The sequence below is a fragment of the Coturnix japonica genome, chromosome 2, assembly GCF_054131305.1.
Source record: "Coturnix japonica strain WE chromosome 2, WE-NBRP24, whole genome shotgun sequence".
Classification (NCBI taxonomy): Eukaryota; Metazoa; Chordata; class Aves; order Galliformes; family Phasianidae; genus Coturnix; species Coturnix japonica.
In genome coordinates, this window is record NC_140664.1 from 65,244,909 (window position 1) to 65,263,862 (window position 18,954).

The following is an 18,954-nucleotide window of genomic DNA, read 5'->3' on the forward strand; positions in this document are numbered from 1 at the left end:
CTGTGAGGACAGGCTGGGAGACCTGGGTCTGTTCAGCCTTGAGGAAAGAAGACTGAGAGGGGATCTTCTTAGTGTTTATAAATATATTAGGTGTGGGAGAGAAAGGAAGATGGCCAACCTCTTTCCAGTGGTCTGTGGGGACAGGATGAGGGGAAATGGCCGTAAACTGGAGCATAGGAAGTTCCACTCCAATATGCTAAATAACTTCTTTACAATGAGGGTGGTGGAGCACTGGAACAGGTTGTGGATTCTCCTTCTCTGTAGACATTCAAGACCCATCTGGATGCCTGCCTGTGCAACGTGGCGTAAGGAGCCTGCTTTGGTGGGGAAGGTTGGACTTGATGATCTCTGGAGGTCCCTATGATTCAGTGATTCTGTGATCATTCCCCAGTGACTGCATGGGCTGGTGTCTGGATACGTGGTAGGCATATACAGTTCATTGTTCCATATATCCAACCATATGTCTCTGCACCGGATTGGTCAGGTTTGGGTAGTCCGTTCCTGAGTGACCCACTGTGCAGTCCAAAATGTAAGTCGTCAGTATGCTGCCCAGCTATCCATGCAGATGTACGGTGCACTGTTACCTGGTTCCTGGGTTATAGCCATTCATACTGCTCTTAGTTCCCTGGCTACTCTGTCCATTTTATCCAGATGGCTCCAGTTGATGGCATACAAGTGCTTGCCATTTAATATGATTCCCTTTGCTGGACTCATCCATGTACCAGGCATCTTCTAGGACAGGGTATTTTTAGGCACTCCTCTCTGGTGGAGTGACAATGGTCTCTTCAGGAGCATCGCTATGGTACATCACTGGGCCTAGTATCTTTTGTAGCTCTTCTTTTAATGGTGAGGAGGACAAGTGACTTTGCTGTCCCAGACAGGTGATCCAACATGCCCCTGTCTGGGCTTGGACCACCCCTCTCTTAGGAGTATGTGATTTATCTTTTACCCACCCTTGAATAGAATCATAGAATAAGTAGTGTTTTTATTACCACCTCTGCTGTTTGTGTTACTGGTCTCCTGCCAGCTGGGCAGAGTAGGTGGCCAGTAACTGTTTATCAATTGGGCAGTACTTTTTTTCTGTTCTGTGCCAAACCTGAGATTGATACAGTTCCCACCCAGATTCTTCCTGGGTTACATGCACACCTAATTTGCCAGAGGTAGAGTGGGATCAAATATACTAAGTGCCTGTGCTTGTTTGATGGCTGAATTGTCTTGCAGGGAAGCATCTTGTTCCATCTGTCCTTTCTCCCACAGTTTGCCTTTCTTAGTCTATACAGAGGCCTCAGGATTTGTGTAGGGTGGGGTACAAAGTTGTTGACTGTTTATGGGCTGATTTGGCCCCAGTTCCATTACTGATGGGGTGTGAGGACCCACAGACCCATTTCTTCTGCCAAATGTTGAGATATTACATCTTTTAGTTTAAGCTATTTTGGCAGATCAATCTCTTAGAATTACTTCAGAAATCAACTCATGAGCAGTTACAACTGTATTAACTCTGGTACTTCAGTAACTTTGCTCTTGATTCCTAGCTACAGGGAAATACGTCTTAATAATGCTCCCATCAGTGGGAGAGTATTTATGTGCTTCCAAATTTAATTCTTAATTCTTATTTCTCAATTAGCTTCCTTAATTGGCTATAATCTTTAGCTAACTCGCAGCAGTCAAAAATAAGCAGTGTCCGGCCTGTTTAGGAAATCATTATGGGAGCCTTTGGATGGTGACAGTTTGAGTGGCAACCTCTTTAGAAAACATTTATTTATTTATTATGAAAACTAATATGTGTCTAATGAAAAAAAAAATAAGCAAATTCTGTCTTTAGAAGAAGAAGGAAACATTCTGATTCTTACTTTGTGAAGAATGGGAAGTTTGTCTAATGTCCTTTCAGATTAAGAAAGGGAATTTTATAACATTCCTCAAAAAACTGCTGACAGGACTGGGCTTGTGCAGCTGCTTAGCAGAACTGCCTGTGTGTGGAGGAGGTTGTTGAGGAGAGAAAACAGAAAGTGACAGGAGGTAAGATTTGTCAGCATCATTGAGTAAAAGCGGCTTTTGGAACTTTAGGAAATGTTCCTGGAATGTCTTTCAACACTTTTTGGCCTTTCCACAGGTTATTGCTTGTTGTGTAGGTGTTAGGATCACAGAGAAAAGTAGGTTTCTGGAGTCATTAAAAGATTACACCACAGGAAATAATATGTTGTAAGCAATAAAATCAATATAATGAATTGTAACCGTTTATATGAAGCTGCTTTAGGCTAATATAGAATATATAAAATAACACAAACTAGAAAACACTGATGTTGATATATCTAATTTGAAAGAGAATTAACAACTTATGAAGCAGGGCGTAAAAGGAATCTCTTTTCTAAAACAAGTGTTATGAAATCTAAAAAAGAGCTTGCAAAATCATTGTGATCACATATACTTTAAAGTGTTTTATTAATCTGCTACATCTTCAGTACCCTGAAAGTGCTTCCTACATAAAATCGGTGTTTAGCAGCTATGCTTGCTGAAGATCATATGTACTTGATACATAAAACCAGCTTTTTTGGCCATAGATAGTCTTTGGAATAGGTCACTATTAATTGTTAACTTCTACTGGTTAGTGGAAACATTTTGAAGTGAATTTATTTAATGGGAAGAAAACCTTAAGCTGCATTTATTATTAGGTAAAGACATGGGATTTGAGTGACTTGATCCTGACTGTTTCACTAAGCACAGTATTAATTGCTGACGGAAATCCTTCAGCTTAATTCCGATCAGTGAGTTCTGTGACTGTCATGTAGTTTGACTGTGTCATGTGCCTGTTTCACACTGTGTGAAGCCATAATGACTTGTTGCAGGATTAATCCAATACTAGTAAGAAACAGGATTTGAGGTCTTAAACAAAGCTGGGAAGAAGCAACCGTCAGTTTGTTTCTGTTCTTGATATGTGAAGAATCATCCCAGAGGAATTACTGGATTTTTTTTTTCTTTTCCTTAATTATGAATGAACAAGATAATGAAGACAGTGGGCAGAATCCAAGTGAGTCTCTTTAAAACATAGTACTGTAGATATATTGAGTATTTTACTGACGTAGCAGATTCTGCACTTCTGCTGTCTTGTAAAGAATTGATTAAAAATTTAGTGTGCTGACATTGAAATTACGCTGTGCTTGGTTAAAATAGCTGAAGAAAAGTAAAACTTAGTGATGCAGACAAGGTGAGTGTTTATAGTATTGGAATCCTCCATTATATAAAGGGGTTTACAAGGAGCTTAAGTATGTTTTGTTGTGCTTTTCAAGTTAATTTAGATAAATTGTGCTAGTTGTTAATTGCTGTAATGTGAGAAATCAGTGATTTATTTAGACAATTCCTTATTAAAAAGTAAATTGTGAATGAAGTAGATTGCAGTGAATTTTCAATCTCATCCCATGTAAAAATTATGATAGGCAAGATGTGTTCAAACAAGGTTACTGATGTCTTCAAAATATGAATTGAAATAAGACAATGACTTTCAAAGTTTTAGTCTACTTTAGTACTTGAAAGAGTACTTCCATAAAATGTATGTTTTTTTTGGAGTAGGAGGGTAAGAAATTAATTTTTTTAATATTGTCTGAGTCCTTTTGCTTGCTAATAAAAAAATAAATAATTTTGGTTATGTAGAAACTAAATGCATATGATGTAGAAGATATATTTTTTTGACACAGGCAGTTTTCTTGAACATGACATTTTGATATTTCATTTTTAGTGACTTTTAAACCAATTTTTTTTAACCTTAAATTGTTTTTCTACGTTAATAGTGGATGCGTGTTTACCCTTGCACAAACAGGACTTTTACGTTTTCAGCTTGTAGTGGTTTGTGCCTTCTTAATCTGATCCAATACTAATGTCATGACTACTTAAGTTTCTTTTTGGAAAGGGACATTTCATTATATCTTGATAGTTGGAATGTATTCCAACATATGTGGGCTGTAGTCTAGAGTTGCTATTTTGGAACGCTTTTTTCTAGTTTCATAGCTTTTCAAAAGCTATGAAAGCTTTTTTCTGTTTTCAACAAATAAAAACAGGTACCTGTTGCTTAGCTGTTCAGAGACCAGTTTTACTTGACCAAGGCCAAGCTATCAGGTTTGTAGCCATGTGATTCAATGTCAATAATTCCTGCTTCTCAGAACGCCACTTGTACTCCTTTTCCACGAAAAGACTACTAGCTATTCTTCTTCAGATTGATGTTAAACTCCTGTAATATAACAAGAGATAGAGATGCTTGCTAAGTGAGGTTTGTTTGGAAAAAATGTGTTTAAATATGAAGTCAAATAGGAACACTTTTGAGTGTGAGCATTAAATGACAGGTATAGTGTGGAAGAGAAACGAAATAATGAATCTGGAAAGGATTTAGGGGTCAGGCTGAAATAGAATAGCTCTAGCTTGGTTTAATGCTGTGTTAAAGAGGGCTGGCATGATCCTTGGAGTAGAAAGGTGATTATTATGCTGCTTTAAATAGCACAATTGAGCCTAATATTAGAAGGCTTTCAGAGCTTGAATTTTTCTTGCACGTTATTTTTGGAAGGTGAATTAAGAAATTACAGCAAAAAAATTTTGAAAAAGGTCTAGTTAAGTTAAAAATAAGGAACAACTTCTTTGAGAGTTTTCTGCTAATTGAAAATCATTAATCATCATCACCATCATTAAACTCTGCTATTTCTTTTTCACTTCTGAAAACACTGAGGTCCAATCTTAGCATGCTTTCTCAAAGTTGTACTGCCAAATGCAGAAATTCTGTAATCTGTGGAAACACAGGAAAAAAAGATTGTGGTCTAGTACTTTTTTTTGTCCTTAACAGGACAAAACAGTCCTTGAACAGGCATCCAAGTGCAGATTCAGGATCACTTAGATGACTGTTTACCATCTCTATCTCTAAGCTCTGCTCTGCTACTTTCCCTAAGACAAGACTTCCACATGACATTTTTTTACGGTCTACTGCGGAGTATGCACGAAACTATAATTTCATTCAACAATACCGTTATAATGGTGTTACTGCTAAATAAGTGGTTTTACTTACTCAGATTGTCTGTTGTTTTTTTTTTTTTCTCCTATCCTGATATTGTCTTTACAGAGACAGCCTAAGTGTTTGTGTAGTTAGCGTACACACTCAGCTGGATGGAAAGTTACAGCAAAACAGTTATCTCCCAGCTCAGTGTTACTCCACCCACTTCTGCTAAAGAATGTATCCATAGATTGCTCTGAAAGTAATGCCTCCTATTTATTTCAGTGGAAGCTACAATAGATGCAAGGAATACAATAATGCTGTTTAGTAGAGCAAATTCTCAGCTATAGAACATTATTTTTCCACAAAGTCACTAATATTAGCTGTGCATTTTCACTAGTGGTGAACAAGAACTTGTAATACAGCATTTGTATGTATGAACTAGCAAGGTGGCCTACTGCTACTGTCTGCGTTGTTGGTAGGGATATGTCTCCTTCACAGTTCATTTTTTATTGGCTGTAGCAGATAGAAGTCAGAAGGCATTTAATCCAGAATATACACTGAATTTTGTAGTACAGTCCAGCCAAGACTGATAGTGTGCTTCACAGTCTTCAAAATGGATATGGGTCCAGTCTGTTCTGGTGTGAGAATGCATAGAGAAACACCTGGTGAAAATTTTACAGTATTCCAACATTCCCACAGTTGTTTCCAAAGTGCTGAAGCCATTATTCAGCTCTGTGCACAGTTCCCTGGTCATAGTCCACCAATTTGAGTAGATGAGCTCATTGAACCACTTTCATGACCTGACTGCTGCACATAGCTGTCCAGAATGTGGCTTGTCTTTCAGGTCACTGTCATCACTGCTGAAATGCACAACTTGTGGCCTCAGTGTCCCAGCATTCAGTCTTTGGTCTCAGATATTCAGCTAGTGTTTATGAATGTCAGTGAGTACAATTTTTTCCACACATTGGAATCAAATTACAAACTTTTTGCTTCACATGCACTTCCAGGTCAGATGCCATTTTGTCAGACTGCCTCTCTGCAGCCAGATATTGCCTGGCAACAAAATGTAATGGAATATGGAAGGAAATAAGAATTTGATCCAAGTGCATTTTGGACTTCAATACAAAGTCTTTGAACGCAGGCCTAATTCCAACATTTTTTCTTAGGTGTATGGAGGTGTTAATGAGAAATGGTTTGATAGCAGTTGGAATAATAATGTTTGGGCTAGAACTTTACCACACAGCCCTGGGTTGTTTTGTAATTTGTATGTTATGATGTAACTGCTGTTGGAAAACTAGCTTAGTATGTTAGGGGGTAGGGTGATACAGCAGGTATAGTTACTCTTCTCATAATTTTATTAGAGAGGCATGGACAGGCGGTGCAATGTTGGTTGGAAATGCTGGAGAAAAGAATTTGAGGATCTGAAACCCTGTTTTATGTATTTCCATTTGAAGATGTGTTTGACAAAACTTGGTTGTTAGAGATGATACTCTGAGTTTTTTCTTACTGGAACAGAATCAAGAAACACAGAATCATAGAATTGCTCAGGTTGGAAAAGATCTTCAAGATCATTGAGTCCTACCACAACCTAACCATACCACCCTAACAACCCCAATCACGTCCCTGAGCACCTCGTCCAAACCATTTTTAAACACATTCAGGGATGGTGACTCAACCACCTCCCCGGGGAGCCTATTCCAGTGCTTAACAACCCTTTCCGTAATTAAGTTTGTCCTGATATCCAGCCTAAACATCTGTGGTAAAACCTGAGCTTATAATAGAGGACTTCAGTATTCAGCTATCTATAACCTAAATTATCAATGTACAGTGCTGAGAAATTCATTTTATCATAGAATCATAGAATTACCAAGGTTGGAATAGACCTAAAAGATCATCCAGTTCAACTGTTCACCTATTACTTATAGCTCCCACTAAACCATGTCCCTCAACACAACATCCAGTCTTGAACAACCCCAGGGTCGGTGACTCCACCATCTCCCTGGGCAGCCCGTTCCAGTGCCTGACCACCCTTTCTGAGAAGTAATACATCCTAATGTGTTCCTAAAGTGTTAAGACTAATAAAGTGAATGTATAGTTGCAATATATAGTTTAGTATATCTTTTTGATACTTTGTGTAGTCTAGTATTTGCTGCTGAGTCATAACTCCAGTTATGTTACACCCACAACTCCAGTTATGAAAACCAACACTTGAAATGTACCAACTCATTTTTGAAGACTAATCATTTGTACCTCAAAGGGAGTGTTAGTATTTAGCTAATAAGTAGAGCTACTAGCTGTTAGTGAACAAGAAAAGTCAACAGAACTGTGGTCTTAGTAAGACAAATATTAAGAAACCTTATCCAATGTAAGAGTTTTAACTGCTGCATTGGTTTTACAAGGAATGCTTTTAAAAAACTTAGACAGAAACAGCATAGTCATTTCAAGGAATGCAGCTGAAGAAAACAATGTTCTGGTAGTTTTGTAAGAAATTACGAAGTTGTAGTACTGGTATGCTTTAGTGTGGTGATGTGAGAAGTCAGCATGTATTTGAGGACATAGTTGCATTTTTGTTTTGTACAGAAAAGTTAGCCGAACTATTTTCTCTTAAGTATGGTGGGGCTAATTTAAGGATAAAAGCCAGTTTCCCTGACAATCTTGTGCTGGACTGATGCATTCCACGCATTGCGAAAAGCAACAACAGCAAGACCAACCAAACTTGAAAGCTGATGTGTGAGAAAGTGGGGATAACTAGCCAGGCTAGAGGGCTTGAAGCAATGTGACTTTAATTATGATCTATAGAGAAACAAAAGTGGAAGCTGGAGGATATGGTAAAGCATTAGGTAAGAACAGTAGTTGTGAATGAATTAAAAATTGTTTGGACCATGGAAGTAATTCTAGAGGACTAATGGACAATAGCTGTCTTTTGAATCTCTTCTGATAAGATTGCAGCTTCTCTCATAGTGTTATGATAGTGTGGAGCCTATTGTACGAGGGAGTGATGAACATTGAAAGGCTATTTTGCAGGAATATTTTTAGTCTTATCTTCTTAAGGTAATGAGATATATTTATCTCCTGTTACAACCAGGATAGTACGGCTGTCAGGTGTCCCATGTTTACAATGGATTTGTTCTGGGACTTCAAGTTGGGAGAAGTACCCTGGAAAGGGTAGAGTGAAGAAGGGAAAAGAGTACAGTTTTTTTTTTTTCTTTTTTTTTCCCCTCCAGCTCTTTTTCAATTGTGTAGCGAAGAGACTACATATAGTTATTGTTGCTGTAACTTGTAAGGTCTAGTGAGGCAATTTGGGTTTTCCAGTGCTGTGACAGTATGAGCACATTCTTACATTGTATTGCTAGATGATGTTTGTTTGTTAGATGATGTATTTCTTTTATTGAAAAGGTGTTCTGGAGGTCAGAGAGTCTACAGCTTCATTTGATTGGTATCTCAATAAGAAATCGAATAAACATGGCAATGTCATAGAGTCTCTGCAAATTTTACAAAATAGTTCTTACAACTTTTTTTCATAAATTCCTTCCTCAGTACTGCTGAAGTATTTCCTTAGATGTGGTCATAGAGTCCCTGTGCATCTGACTCATATCTTCTTGAACTCATAACCTGAACATTGAAAGCCTAAGGCATCAAAAAGCAACAATAAAAAGCCCAAGTTATTTCTTTGTAAGATCATTTAGCTAGCTTTAGTGTCTTGTAGCTTTTTCAGAGTGGTCATTCCTTATCAGGTTAGGTATTTCATAGTTGTCCTGTTTTTGAAGTAGGTATTGGATTGCAGTTCCATTTGCTTCCGGGAATATTCTTAAAACAACATCTTCAGAATATCCTTTTTATGAAGAACCTTGCTGATTTTTGTATTGTTTTTTCTTCTAGGAGATGGTATTTCCAGGGAAAGTAGTCCATTTATTAATAGTGCAGAGATGGACAGAGGAAACATGTACGAAGGTAAAAATATGGCTCTCTTTGAGGTAAGTTCTTGTTCAGTTGTGTGTGTCTGTATGCATGTTTTGTTTTGTAGTTTATGTATTACTATACATATATATCGTATATATGTGCATTACATATATACATCGAATTCAACCTCCCATTCATTTGTTGTCCTTCTCTGCTCTTCCCTTCTTTCTTCCAACAATATTAGCACAGAAAACATAATCTTTTAGCTCTTCTGTATGACAAAAACTTGTGTACTGCTTTTCATTGAACTTTAGACAAGATTGTCATTGATGTTTGCCAGTTAATCTCTTTGCCACTGATGAAATTTCTTACTATTTTCTTTGACAGAAATCACGATACCAGAGTTTTGTCTCTGAATTATCTCCTTCAAACTCTAATTCATAAATCAATATGCAAAACTACCTCTCATTCAAATAAGATACTGTATTACTCAGTGTTGACAAATTGTTGCTGCTGCTTCCCCCTCTCCCCCACCCCCTTCTTATTGTCCCTAATCATCCTTGATATATATACTTGCATTAGTTATTTTCAACATGTTTTTGATCTAGCATTGGAACTTTTTTTGGTATCATGTCTTCCAAAGTATATGTTTGTTCAAAATACACACATTGTTTTAAGAATAGTCCTTATGGATCATGGTTCTTGAGAGAGTGAAGGTGCTTGAGAAAAATATCTAAGGCTACTTTTAGGCTTTTTCTTTTTCCCCAGCATTCAGCTTGTGTCTAAATGTCATGACCCTGTCACTGCAATATAGGGAGGGACTGCAATGTAATCATGTAGCATTAAACTATAAAGATTTTTCTTTTGTTCTTTGACATATGTCTGGTTTTGGTCACGTTAGTTTTCAGATTAGAGTGATTAAGGGCTAATCTGTTGAGTGTATGTTTGAAATAGTATCATAAAATCATAATTTAAGCTTTTATTATATGCAGTTTTTTAAAATCCTGACAGGAGGAAATGGATAGCAATCCAATGGTGTCGTCTCTTCTTAATAAACTAGCAAACTACACAAATGTGACTCAAGGTGTGGTGGAACATGAAGCAGATGAAGATAGCAAGCGAAAGGAAGTCAAGGTATTTTAACTTTTGATAAGTTATGACAAAGCTAGCCATATTCAAGAGAAATGTTTTTCAACCTAAAAAGAAATAGTGTAATTCTTTAAAACAGGAGAGAGAAAAGCAGAAGTTTTCAGTGATCTTGCTGGCATGTCTTAGCAACTCCTTGTAGAAGTCCCAAATGAAATGTATGTAAGACTCAGACCGTAAACAAGCATTGCATATGTCTCAGTTCCCTCTTAAATTCTTTTCCTTCTGTCCCTGTGTTAGCAACAGTAACTTTGTTTTACCTTTAGTGAGGATGCAGTTTGATGTTTTTCTCATTTGACTGGTTTATTTCAGTGGCTGGATTTTTATCTCAGGTTGAAATTAGAGGAAAACTTGAAATAGAACAGGTCACTTTTTATGATCAGAAGTGTATTTTCTTCTTAATATGGTAACAGGTTTTTATGTTTGTTTTGTTTTTTGTATTTTTTTTTTTCAGAGTAGGTCTATTGTTCCTGTGTTTGGAGGAGGCTCTCTTTTGATTGAAGAGAGCAGCTAAGATCTCCAAGGGTTGTCTGCTGGGTGCCCCAAATGCTTACCTATACATTAGTAAGAGAGAAACATAAGCTACCTGATCAGTCTCTAATAATAGATACTATATTGATCCTTCTGTGAGAAGGAAGCTGCCTTAGAAGGAGAAAGCCAGGATCAAAACCACAAAAATTTATAGCACAAAAATTTGCAGTCAAGGGTGGATGATGAGCTGCCACTGGCTGGGCATGAAACTGAATCTGAGAAACTTAGGGTAAATACTGGGAGAATGAGAGTACTGGGAGTCATTTGTTTTTGAGTAGGGGAAGGGGTGCTGCTACTGAACTTATATTCGAAGTTATGAAGAAAGAAGGAAAGACAGATGAGAAAGAATAGAAGGGAAGAAGGACATGGGAAGATGGATATGAAAAGTTGCTTGGAATTAAGGGTATAACTGGAATTTATTTTACTGAAGGAGGGATTTACAGTATTGTACTTGAGTACTTGCGCTAGAACTGTTTTTGTTAAGACTTGACTGCTACTGGGAGTTGTTGGGAAAGTGTTGTGGCTTAACCTAACATGTAGCAAAGCACCATGCAGCCATTTGCTTAATACCCCTGCCCCCTCCTCTACTACATCCCCTCTACTTCCGGTGGGATAAGGGAAAGAACTGGGGGATGAGTAAGAACTCATGGGCTGAGATAAATACTCTTTTACTAAGACAGAAGAGGAAAGGAAGTAGTAGTAATAATACACACACACGCATATATACATACATACATACATATATACAATATATATATATACATATATATATACACACATACACACAAAACAAGTGGTGCACCAGCCACCCAGTTCTGTTCAAGTTCTGTTCAACTAGTTCTCAAGCAGCAGCTGCTCCCCTAGCCAACTCCTTGCTATTTTTTAAGATTGTTCTTCTTTCTTTTGTGTGTGTGTGATGTCATATGGTATGGAAAATGCCTTTGGCCAGTATAGGTTATCTGTCCCAATTGTGTCTCCTCCCAGCTCCTTGTGTCCTCTCGGCCCCTGGCAGAGCAGTATGGTATGCTGAGAAACTGAAATTTTCTTGGCTCCATACAGCGCTGCTCAGCAACAACTAAAATATTGCTGTGTTATCAACATTGTTTTTCTCCTTAAACCAAAGCAATAGTCTCATAGAGTATAATTATAATGATTTAATATAGTATTGGAACACTTCTACTATATGAAGAGACTGAGAGAAGGAACTATCCAGACTGGAGAAGAGAAAACTTGCGGGGATCTTATTTATACACACTGATATCTGATGGGAGGTTATAAAGAGAATAGAGCCCACTGTTCTTTTCAGTGATGCCCAATGCCAGGACAAGAGGCAGTAGACACAAATTGGAAGGCAATATTTTCTGTGTAAAAACCAAGAAACACTTTGCTGTTCAGGTGAGAGAGAATTGACACAGGGCAGTAGTTGTAGTCTCCTTGGAGACCTTTGGAAGCAGTATGGACATGGTCCTTGGCAATCGGCTCTAGGTGTCCTGGCTTGAGCAGTGGGTTTTGACCAGATGACCTCCAGAGGTCTCTTCCAACTTAACTGTTCAGTGATTCTGTAATAACTGAGCTTGTATACAACATCAGTGTTACTAACATTATCCAGTATGCTAAAAAAATAAAGTCTGTGTGCCATTGTGTCCTTTTAAGTACTTGGAAATCTAGTGCAACCCTTGCTTGCTATTTCAAATTGGCTTCATTTTTCACAGCCCGAGTTGTGATTTAAGACTAACCTCTGTACCTGGAGATTACTATGTACATTTATTGCTTCTAAGTTGAGTATTTCAGCAGAAAAGGCCTGATTTTCATGAAGGTTTATTTTAATAATGAAGACTGAATGGATTTGTGTGTCTTTGTTTCCAGGTTCCACGAATGGGCACATTTATTGGTGTGTATCTGCCTTGCTTGCAAAACATCTTGGGAGTTATTCTTTTCCTACGTTTGACATGGATTGTAGGAACAGCTGGAGTTCTTGAGTCTTTCATCATTGTTTTCATGTGTTGTGCTTGTGTAAGATAATCTTTTTCTTTATTACTTGCATAACAAGTAATACTTAGTAAACATAGTTTACTATTCTGTTGACCAGAATACAGCTGCTTTCTCAAATATAAATACACATTACAAGATTTCTTCATAAATATAAATTTATCTATAAAATAATAATAATTTTTCTATAGAATTTCAGTGTAATTTGAAGATACAGGATGGGTTTAGATGACAGTCTTCTATTACATTTAAATATATGCACTGAACCTCATGTATCATTTCATCATATATTGGTTTTTCTGTGATCCAATGACAGTAAGTTTTAGCTTGAAGTATTTAATGGATTCTACTGAATGAGCTCATAGCAAATATTTAATGGTATGTATTGTATCACGTTGAGACATGAACTCTTCCATTATTATTCATTTATTTATTTTTTACAACTTTCAGACAAACCAAAACATAAACTACTGGCGTTGTGTTCATAAATTTATTTTGTGCGATGTGAAACCAACAGTAGATGAATTTGTCATAGCAATGATACTTTACCAGTCTGTCAATACCATTAAATTGGAATAAAGAGTATCTTAAGTACATACTCAGCGGTCTGTACTTGTCTAATTCTAGTTGGAGGCTGTCTGTAGCATCTAAACTAACTCAGTCTTCCTGTAGAAGGTTCACTACTCAATTTACATGGGAATATCTAACTGAAGATGATCAGTTTTAGTTGCTGTGATGTTTTATAAGTAAATTCTTACTTGCTTTTGATCTCTGTTTTGTCTCATCTTTTAAAATACTTTAAATATTTTAACTTTTTGTTTCATCTTTCCACAGACTATGCTAACTGCAATTTCAATGAGTGCAATAGCAACAAATGGAGTGGTTCCAGGTAATCAATCTTTTTTAATCTTAAATAAAAAATGGTCAAATGATAAATGATCAAGTCTGAGATAAATTGAAGGGGGCCTAGAGGAAAGCTGGGGAAGGACTTTTTATGAGGGCATGTAGTGACAGGACAAGGGGAAGTGGCTTTAAAATGGAAGAGGGTAGGTTTTTACTAGATATTAGGAAGAAATTATTTACTGTGAGGGTAGTGAAACACTGGAGCAGGTTGCCTTGAGATCCTGTGGATGCCCTCTCCTTGGAAGCATTCAAAACCAGGCTGGATGGGGCTTTGTGCAATCTGATTTAGAGGGAGGTGTCTCTGCTATAGCAGGGGGCTGGAGCTAGATGATCTTTAAGGTTCCTTCCAACCCAAACCATTCCATGATTCTGTTTCACAGATGTAGTGCAGTATGTGAAATATAAATGCAGTAAGATTTTTTTTGATTGCATTTGTTTTATAATTAAGCATACATATCCTAGTCACTGTTCATCTCTTTTTCCCTCTTATTTTTTTTAAGTTTATTGTACTAGTACTCCTGAAACATATGGAAGGGACAAAGTGCCTATGATTGAAAGGAAACTAGGCAGGAATAAACGTTTCGTTCATTACTTCCACATTATTACTATAAAATTTACTGTTTTTCGCCATCACTTTCATTTTGTTGCTTTTAAAGTTAAAAAGCAGGTCTTAGTAGTAGTGAATCTGTTTAAGCTGTTCATTGCATCTGTAAACTGAAAACTAATATTTATTATTCGCCTTTCAAAGGAGATTAGATAAAGGTTTTTGGTAAACATCATCAATATTCATCCTCCTTTTTTATTTCCTTCCCTTTGGAAAAATCTCTAGCTCTGGAAAAAAAATCCAGCTTTATTCAAGAAGAGCCTGAAGGTTTTCTGTAGGTCTGTCTAGATAACTGTCATTACTGTTCTTTCTGGTCTTACTAAGTACTAATCAGTAAGCTATATCAACTTGCAGTCCTCCAGTAATATTCTCCTGTGGTTTTACAGGCTTCCAATAATCTTGATTCACTGGTAAATGTTTTAGAATAAAAAATCTTCTATGACATAAGTGATTCTTCATATTATTCATATTCTAAGGGTTCTATAGTCCTTCATGGTAAACTTTGGATGTTCTTGACAGTGTTATTGGTGCCACGTGAGATAACAGCAGGAGATAGGGGTAATGCAAGCTGTACAAGGCTTGGTAATTTCTTGGTAACATCTGTGGTACATAGAAGCCCATGCTTAGAGACACAGCTCCCATGAGAGTGGGTCAGAGCAGTAAATTAGTGCCTCTGTGCCTCTCAGAAAAGAGTCAGCTACAACTAACACCTGATGCATTTTCTTGTTTGTGCTGGTTGTTAAACAGTCTGTAGTGCCACAGTCAACTACTTTGCTGAGGGCCAAGCTGGCACCAGAACTTATCTCGCTGACTGAGTATTGCTAGGGATTAATGAAAACAGAAAACATAGCAGGACTTCTGAGCAACTGTTGAATTATTATGTTGAATTATTTGTGTAACATAAAAAAACAATGAACATCTTCAATTGCCAGGTTTAGCTGTCTTAAAATCTGTAAGCTTTTTTTTTTTTTTAAAGTTATTAGACTGCCTATTTGTTTTAATTTTATTTTCATTTCTTTACTATGGTCTTAGACAAATAACCAACAAAACTGGCTAGTGCCTCTTTACATCCATTTTTTAAAGAGTTTTTACTTTAATTCGGATGGATGAATCTAATGCTTAAAAAGTTTGGACATTTGATATTTTGAAAACACTGCTTTTGTGAAAATGTATGTGATGATATGTACCTCAGAGCGTAAATTCTAACAGCATAGTTTGTGTAACCATCAAATATGGGTTTGGTATGAACATTCTAATGGAGATGCACATGGAGATTTTCTCAAGTACCTAGGTTGATTGAATAACTAAATGTTTTGATCTCTGCTGCTTTTATTAATCTGAAAAGTTGGAACTTTTTTGGTTGAATTCACAGCTGGAGGTTCCTATTATATGATTTCAAGATCTTTAGGACCAGAGTTTGGTGGAGCAGTGGGACTTTGTTTTTACCTGGGTACAACCTTTGCAGGAGCAATGTACATTCTTGGTACCATTGAAATCTTATTGGTAAGTACTGGTTTCTCATAAGTCTGTTTCAGTCTGTTTTGAGAGGTTGCTTGAGCATTGTTTAGATACAGTAATTATAGATAAGTTATAGTGAGGCCTAAAATCTAGTCTAGTGTGATTTTCGAATGCTTTAGTATCATGTTTGTAGTATGTCAATATTCCTATTCTACTTTTTGTTGTTTTATTATGCTAGATTCATGTTAGGATATTTGTTTCTGCTCTTTCTTCACTAAATAACCATGCCATCTGGTTGAACTTCTCTTTGGAGTAAGAAAACTAACTGCGGTAGTTTGGATTTTAAAGTTCAAGTAAATTTAGTTCTTCATAAAATGATTGTTATTACATGAAAGGTAATTTTCTATATCTCCTGCAGACTTACATTTCTCCAAGTGCTGCTATATTTAAAGCAGAAGAGGTTGGTGAAGAAACAGAGGCCATGCTGAATAACATGAGAGTTTATGGAACGTGTATTATCGTTCTGATGGCTATAGTAGTCTTTGTGGGAGTCAAGTATGTCAACAAACTTGCACTGGTCTTCCTTGCCTGTGTGATTCTGTCCATCATTGCCATATATGCTGGAGTTATTAAGACTGCTATCGACCCACCCGACTTTCCGTAAGTGACATATCATTAAGTAGTATAAATTATTATTTAAAAAAAGAAAAAGTAGGGAGAAAAAATAGCTCCTATGACCAATTACATTTTAAGCTAAACTGAAAAATATGTTCACACTGATCTCAATTGAAGGTTTCGTATCTTTATGAGGCACTTAAGTGCTCTTTTGTTATCCTGAACTACCTATTTGAATCTTCCTTTGTGAGACATAATACTTCAGAAAATGTTCTTTCATACTTAATGTATTTGTCATTGTTCTTTTCACACCTAAATGCAAAAATAGTCTTGCTGACAGTAAATATAGCTGCTTTATCTAATGAATTAAGAAATCAAATATACAGAATGAAGTAAAATCTTCGAAGAAATGTTATAACGATGAACTGTAGGTAGCGTACTTAAAAAAAATTGTCATGAATTGAAACTTCCATTCACCCCATTCAAAGTAGAAGCTTCACATTGTTAAATTCACTTGCTGTCCGTGAAAAATTTTCTTTTTGTTACTAGAATCTAGTTTAATCTCGTGCCATTCTTCAGCTCACTAAAAATTTGTTCTGTTGTCCAATTATTAATGTGCTTGTTTTGTTTTTGTCCATCTCTTCCTGCTTGGAGAGCATGCAACAGTAATGCTTAAAACAACAGTGGTAAGAGTTGAGAGTCGCTGTAGGGGATTGCCACTGATTGAACTGATCCTTTGCTATATGATTGGTGCAGAATTCCATAGTAATTTGAAGTGTTAATGGTTGAGTCATAAATTGAGCAGTTAGGTTGTATATTTGGGCGGTACTGTGAAGCAGAAACTTTACTGTTGGCAAGTAAAAATATTTTCAAATTTGACACTTCTGAATTTCTTAGAAACTGGAACTTCCATTATGAAAATATTAAAAATTTTCAGTTGTCGATATAGGTAAAAGAGGGATTATCTGGATATGTAGCGTTGGTAAGACTTATTACCAAGTTTCTGGAAACTGTTTCTGTGATACATTACTATTTGGAAAAAATATTAAACGAAATTTATCTTTCTGTAGATAGAGTTCATATTTTGGTGAATCTGCTTTAAAATAAGAAACTCAGTTGTATTTCATATTACAATGAAGCTGTGAGTAGGTCACCAAACTCACCATCATACAGCAAGTTGGTGTGGGTTTGTAAAAATAGCTTTCTTGCTTCTAGTCTAACATTTGGACATTTTATAAAAACACCAGCTTTCCCCTTTCACTTAGCTATATCTATCACCTCACTCCATCTCTGTTAGTTTTAGGCATTTTGTAGATGGTAAAATACTGTACCTTATTAGCTTACATCATGATCTTCCAGCTAAATCAAACTGAAGGAAGTTCCTATAGATTGAGTAGTTAACCAAATCCAATAGCAAAAATAAGAAATGAGGAAGATCATTCTCTTTAGCATCAGACTTTCTGTTAAATCTGCTTGACCTCCATAGATTTGCAGCTGAACCTATAGATGTACTGGTGTCCTTCAAATTTCCCTTGTCCTAGTGCTCTGGACTGCTATCAGAAACAGGATCTTGTACAAAGTAAATATACTGCATGACTTAGTATACTTGGCCTGACAGCAAATGCTGTGTTTATGCTGTTTGTTACCAGATTCCTGAACTCCGTCAGAAGTACCAGATTTTTACTATTTACATGCTCTAACTTACCTGCCTAACATTGATGCTTTATTTGATCATTCCTCATTTCATCATTATAGACACTCTGAACCACTTTTTAAATAAGACTGGGGAAGATTTCTCCTAAATGTCTTTTGCATAGCTTAACAAAGGGTTAACAAAACAAAATTTCTAGATGCTTATTGTTATTTGTTAATAACCATTTGCTTTTTGAAAAACATTCCAAGTTTTCGAAGTGCTGTAATTGCTTCTTGCAAAGAACTATATGATACTTTGAGCTAAGAGTTCAGTGTTTTTAAACTTTACTCTTTCAATTTTCCTGGCTTACCTCCTTACCTTTTAATCTAAACTATTTCCTGGAAAAGTGCATGATTCTTGCTTAATTTTTATTTATTTATTTATTTTTGTCAAGCTTGTAGCTACATTATATATTCAAATGACTTTATTTTACTTTTTTTTTTTTTTTTTTTTTTAATAGAGATGATGATATATTCAGTGCTGTTATTTAGTGGTCAAACTGCTTGAATTTATTGTATTTTCCAAAGAATAATCAGAAAGCATAATAGCTGTGGAAATGTTTGAGTGGTGTTTTAAATGTTATTGATGATGATTTTGTATGGAGAGACTCTCTTCTGCTTTAATAGATGTTGTATAGACCATAATATAGGTACTATAGATACTGCACTTATGAAGAAGTCTAATGGATTAAAAATGCTGAAATGCATCGTACTATGCTGAAGAAACACTTTTGTTTGTAGCATCTGTCTTCTTGGAAACCGTACCTTGTCAAAACGTAGCTTTGATGTCTGTGCCAAATTTACTGAAGGGAATAATGAAACAAAGACTACAAACCTGTGGCTCCTCTTCTGCAATAGTTCTTCGCCCACTGCGATGTGTGATGATTACTTCAGTCTCAATAATGTAACAGAAATTCAAGGGATTCCAGGAATATTGAGTGGAGTTCTAATTGGTAAGTCAGAAAGCACAGTGATCTGGGCTGATTTGACCTGAAGCTGTTCAGTGATGGAGCGTTCTAGCCTGTCACTAGTCCTTAGTTATAATCTACTTCTGTTGAAAGATTGCTTCCTGGAGTCTGCTTCCCTCTTTAACATTTCCATCTGCTTTTGGAAGGTTAGCATGAATTGTTTTCATATGGGGATCATT

At 36.4% G+C, this 18,954-nt stretch overlaps 2 protein-coding genes across 6 annotated transcripts in view; both read left to right on the forward strand.

Annotated features, from left to right (window-relative positions):
• NFX1 (nuclear transcription factor, X-box binding 1) overlaps positions 1 to 8,909 on the forward strand; it is an 88,448-nt gene extending 79,539 nt beyond the window's left edge. The window contains exon 25 of the mRNA XM_085540056.1: positions 8,849 to 8,909. The gene's annotated coding sequence lies outside the window, so the exon portion shown is untranslated. The remainder of the gene's footprint in view (positions 1 to 8,848) is intronic.
• Positions 1 to 18,954, forward strand: part of SLC12A7 (solute carrier family 12 member 7) — a 77,345-nt gene that overhangs the window by 27,620 nt on the left and 30,771 nt on the right. For all 5 annotated transcript variants that reach the window (XM_085540061.1, XM_032442537.2, XM_085540059.1 and 2 more), the window contains exons 2-8: positions 8,849 to 8,943; positions 9,881 to 10,003; positions 12,413 to 12,559; positions 13,370 to 13,424; positions 15,415 to 15,545; positions 15,919 to 16,160; positions 18,549 to 18,760. In XM_085540061.1, coding sequence (XP_085396187.1) covers positions 8,849 to 8,943; positions 9,881 to 10,003; positions 12,413 to 12,559; positions 13,370 to 13,424; positions 15,415 to 15,545; positions 15,919 to 16,160; positions 18,549 to 18,760 — 1,005 coding nt within the window. The remainder of the gene's footprint in view (positions 1 to 8,848; positions 8,944 to 9,880; positions 10,004 to 12,412; positions 12,560 to 13,369; positions 13,425 to 15,414; positions 15,546 to 15,918; positions 16,161 to 18,548; positions 18,761 to 18,954) is intronic.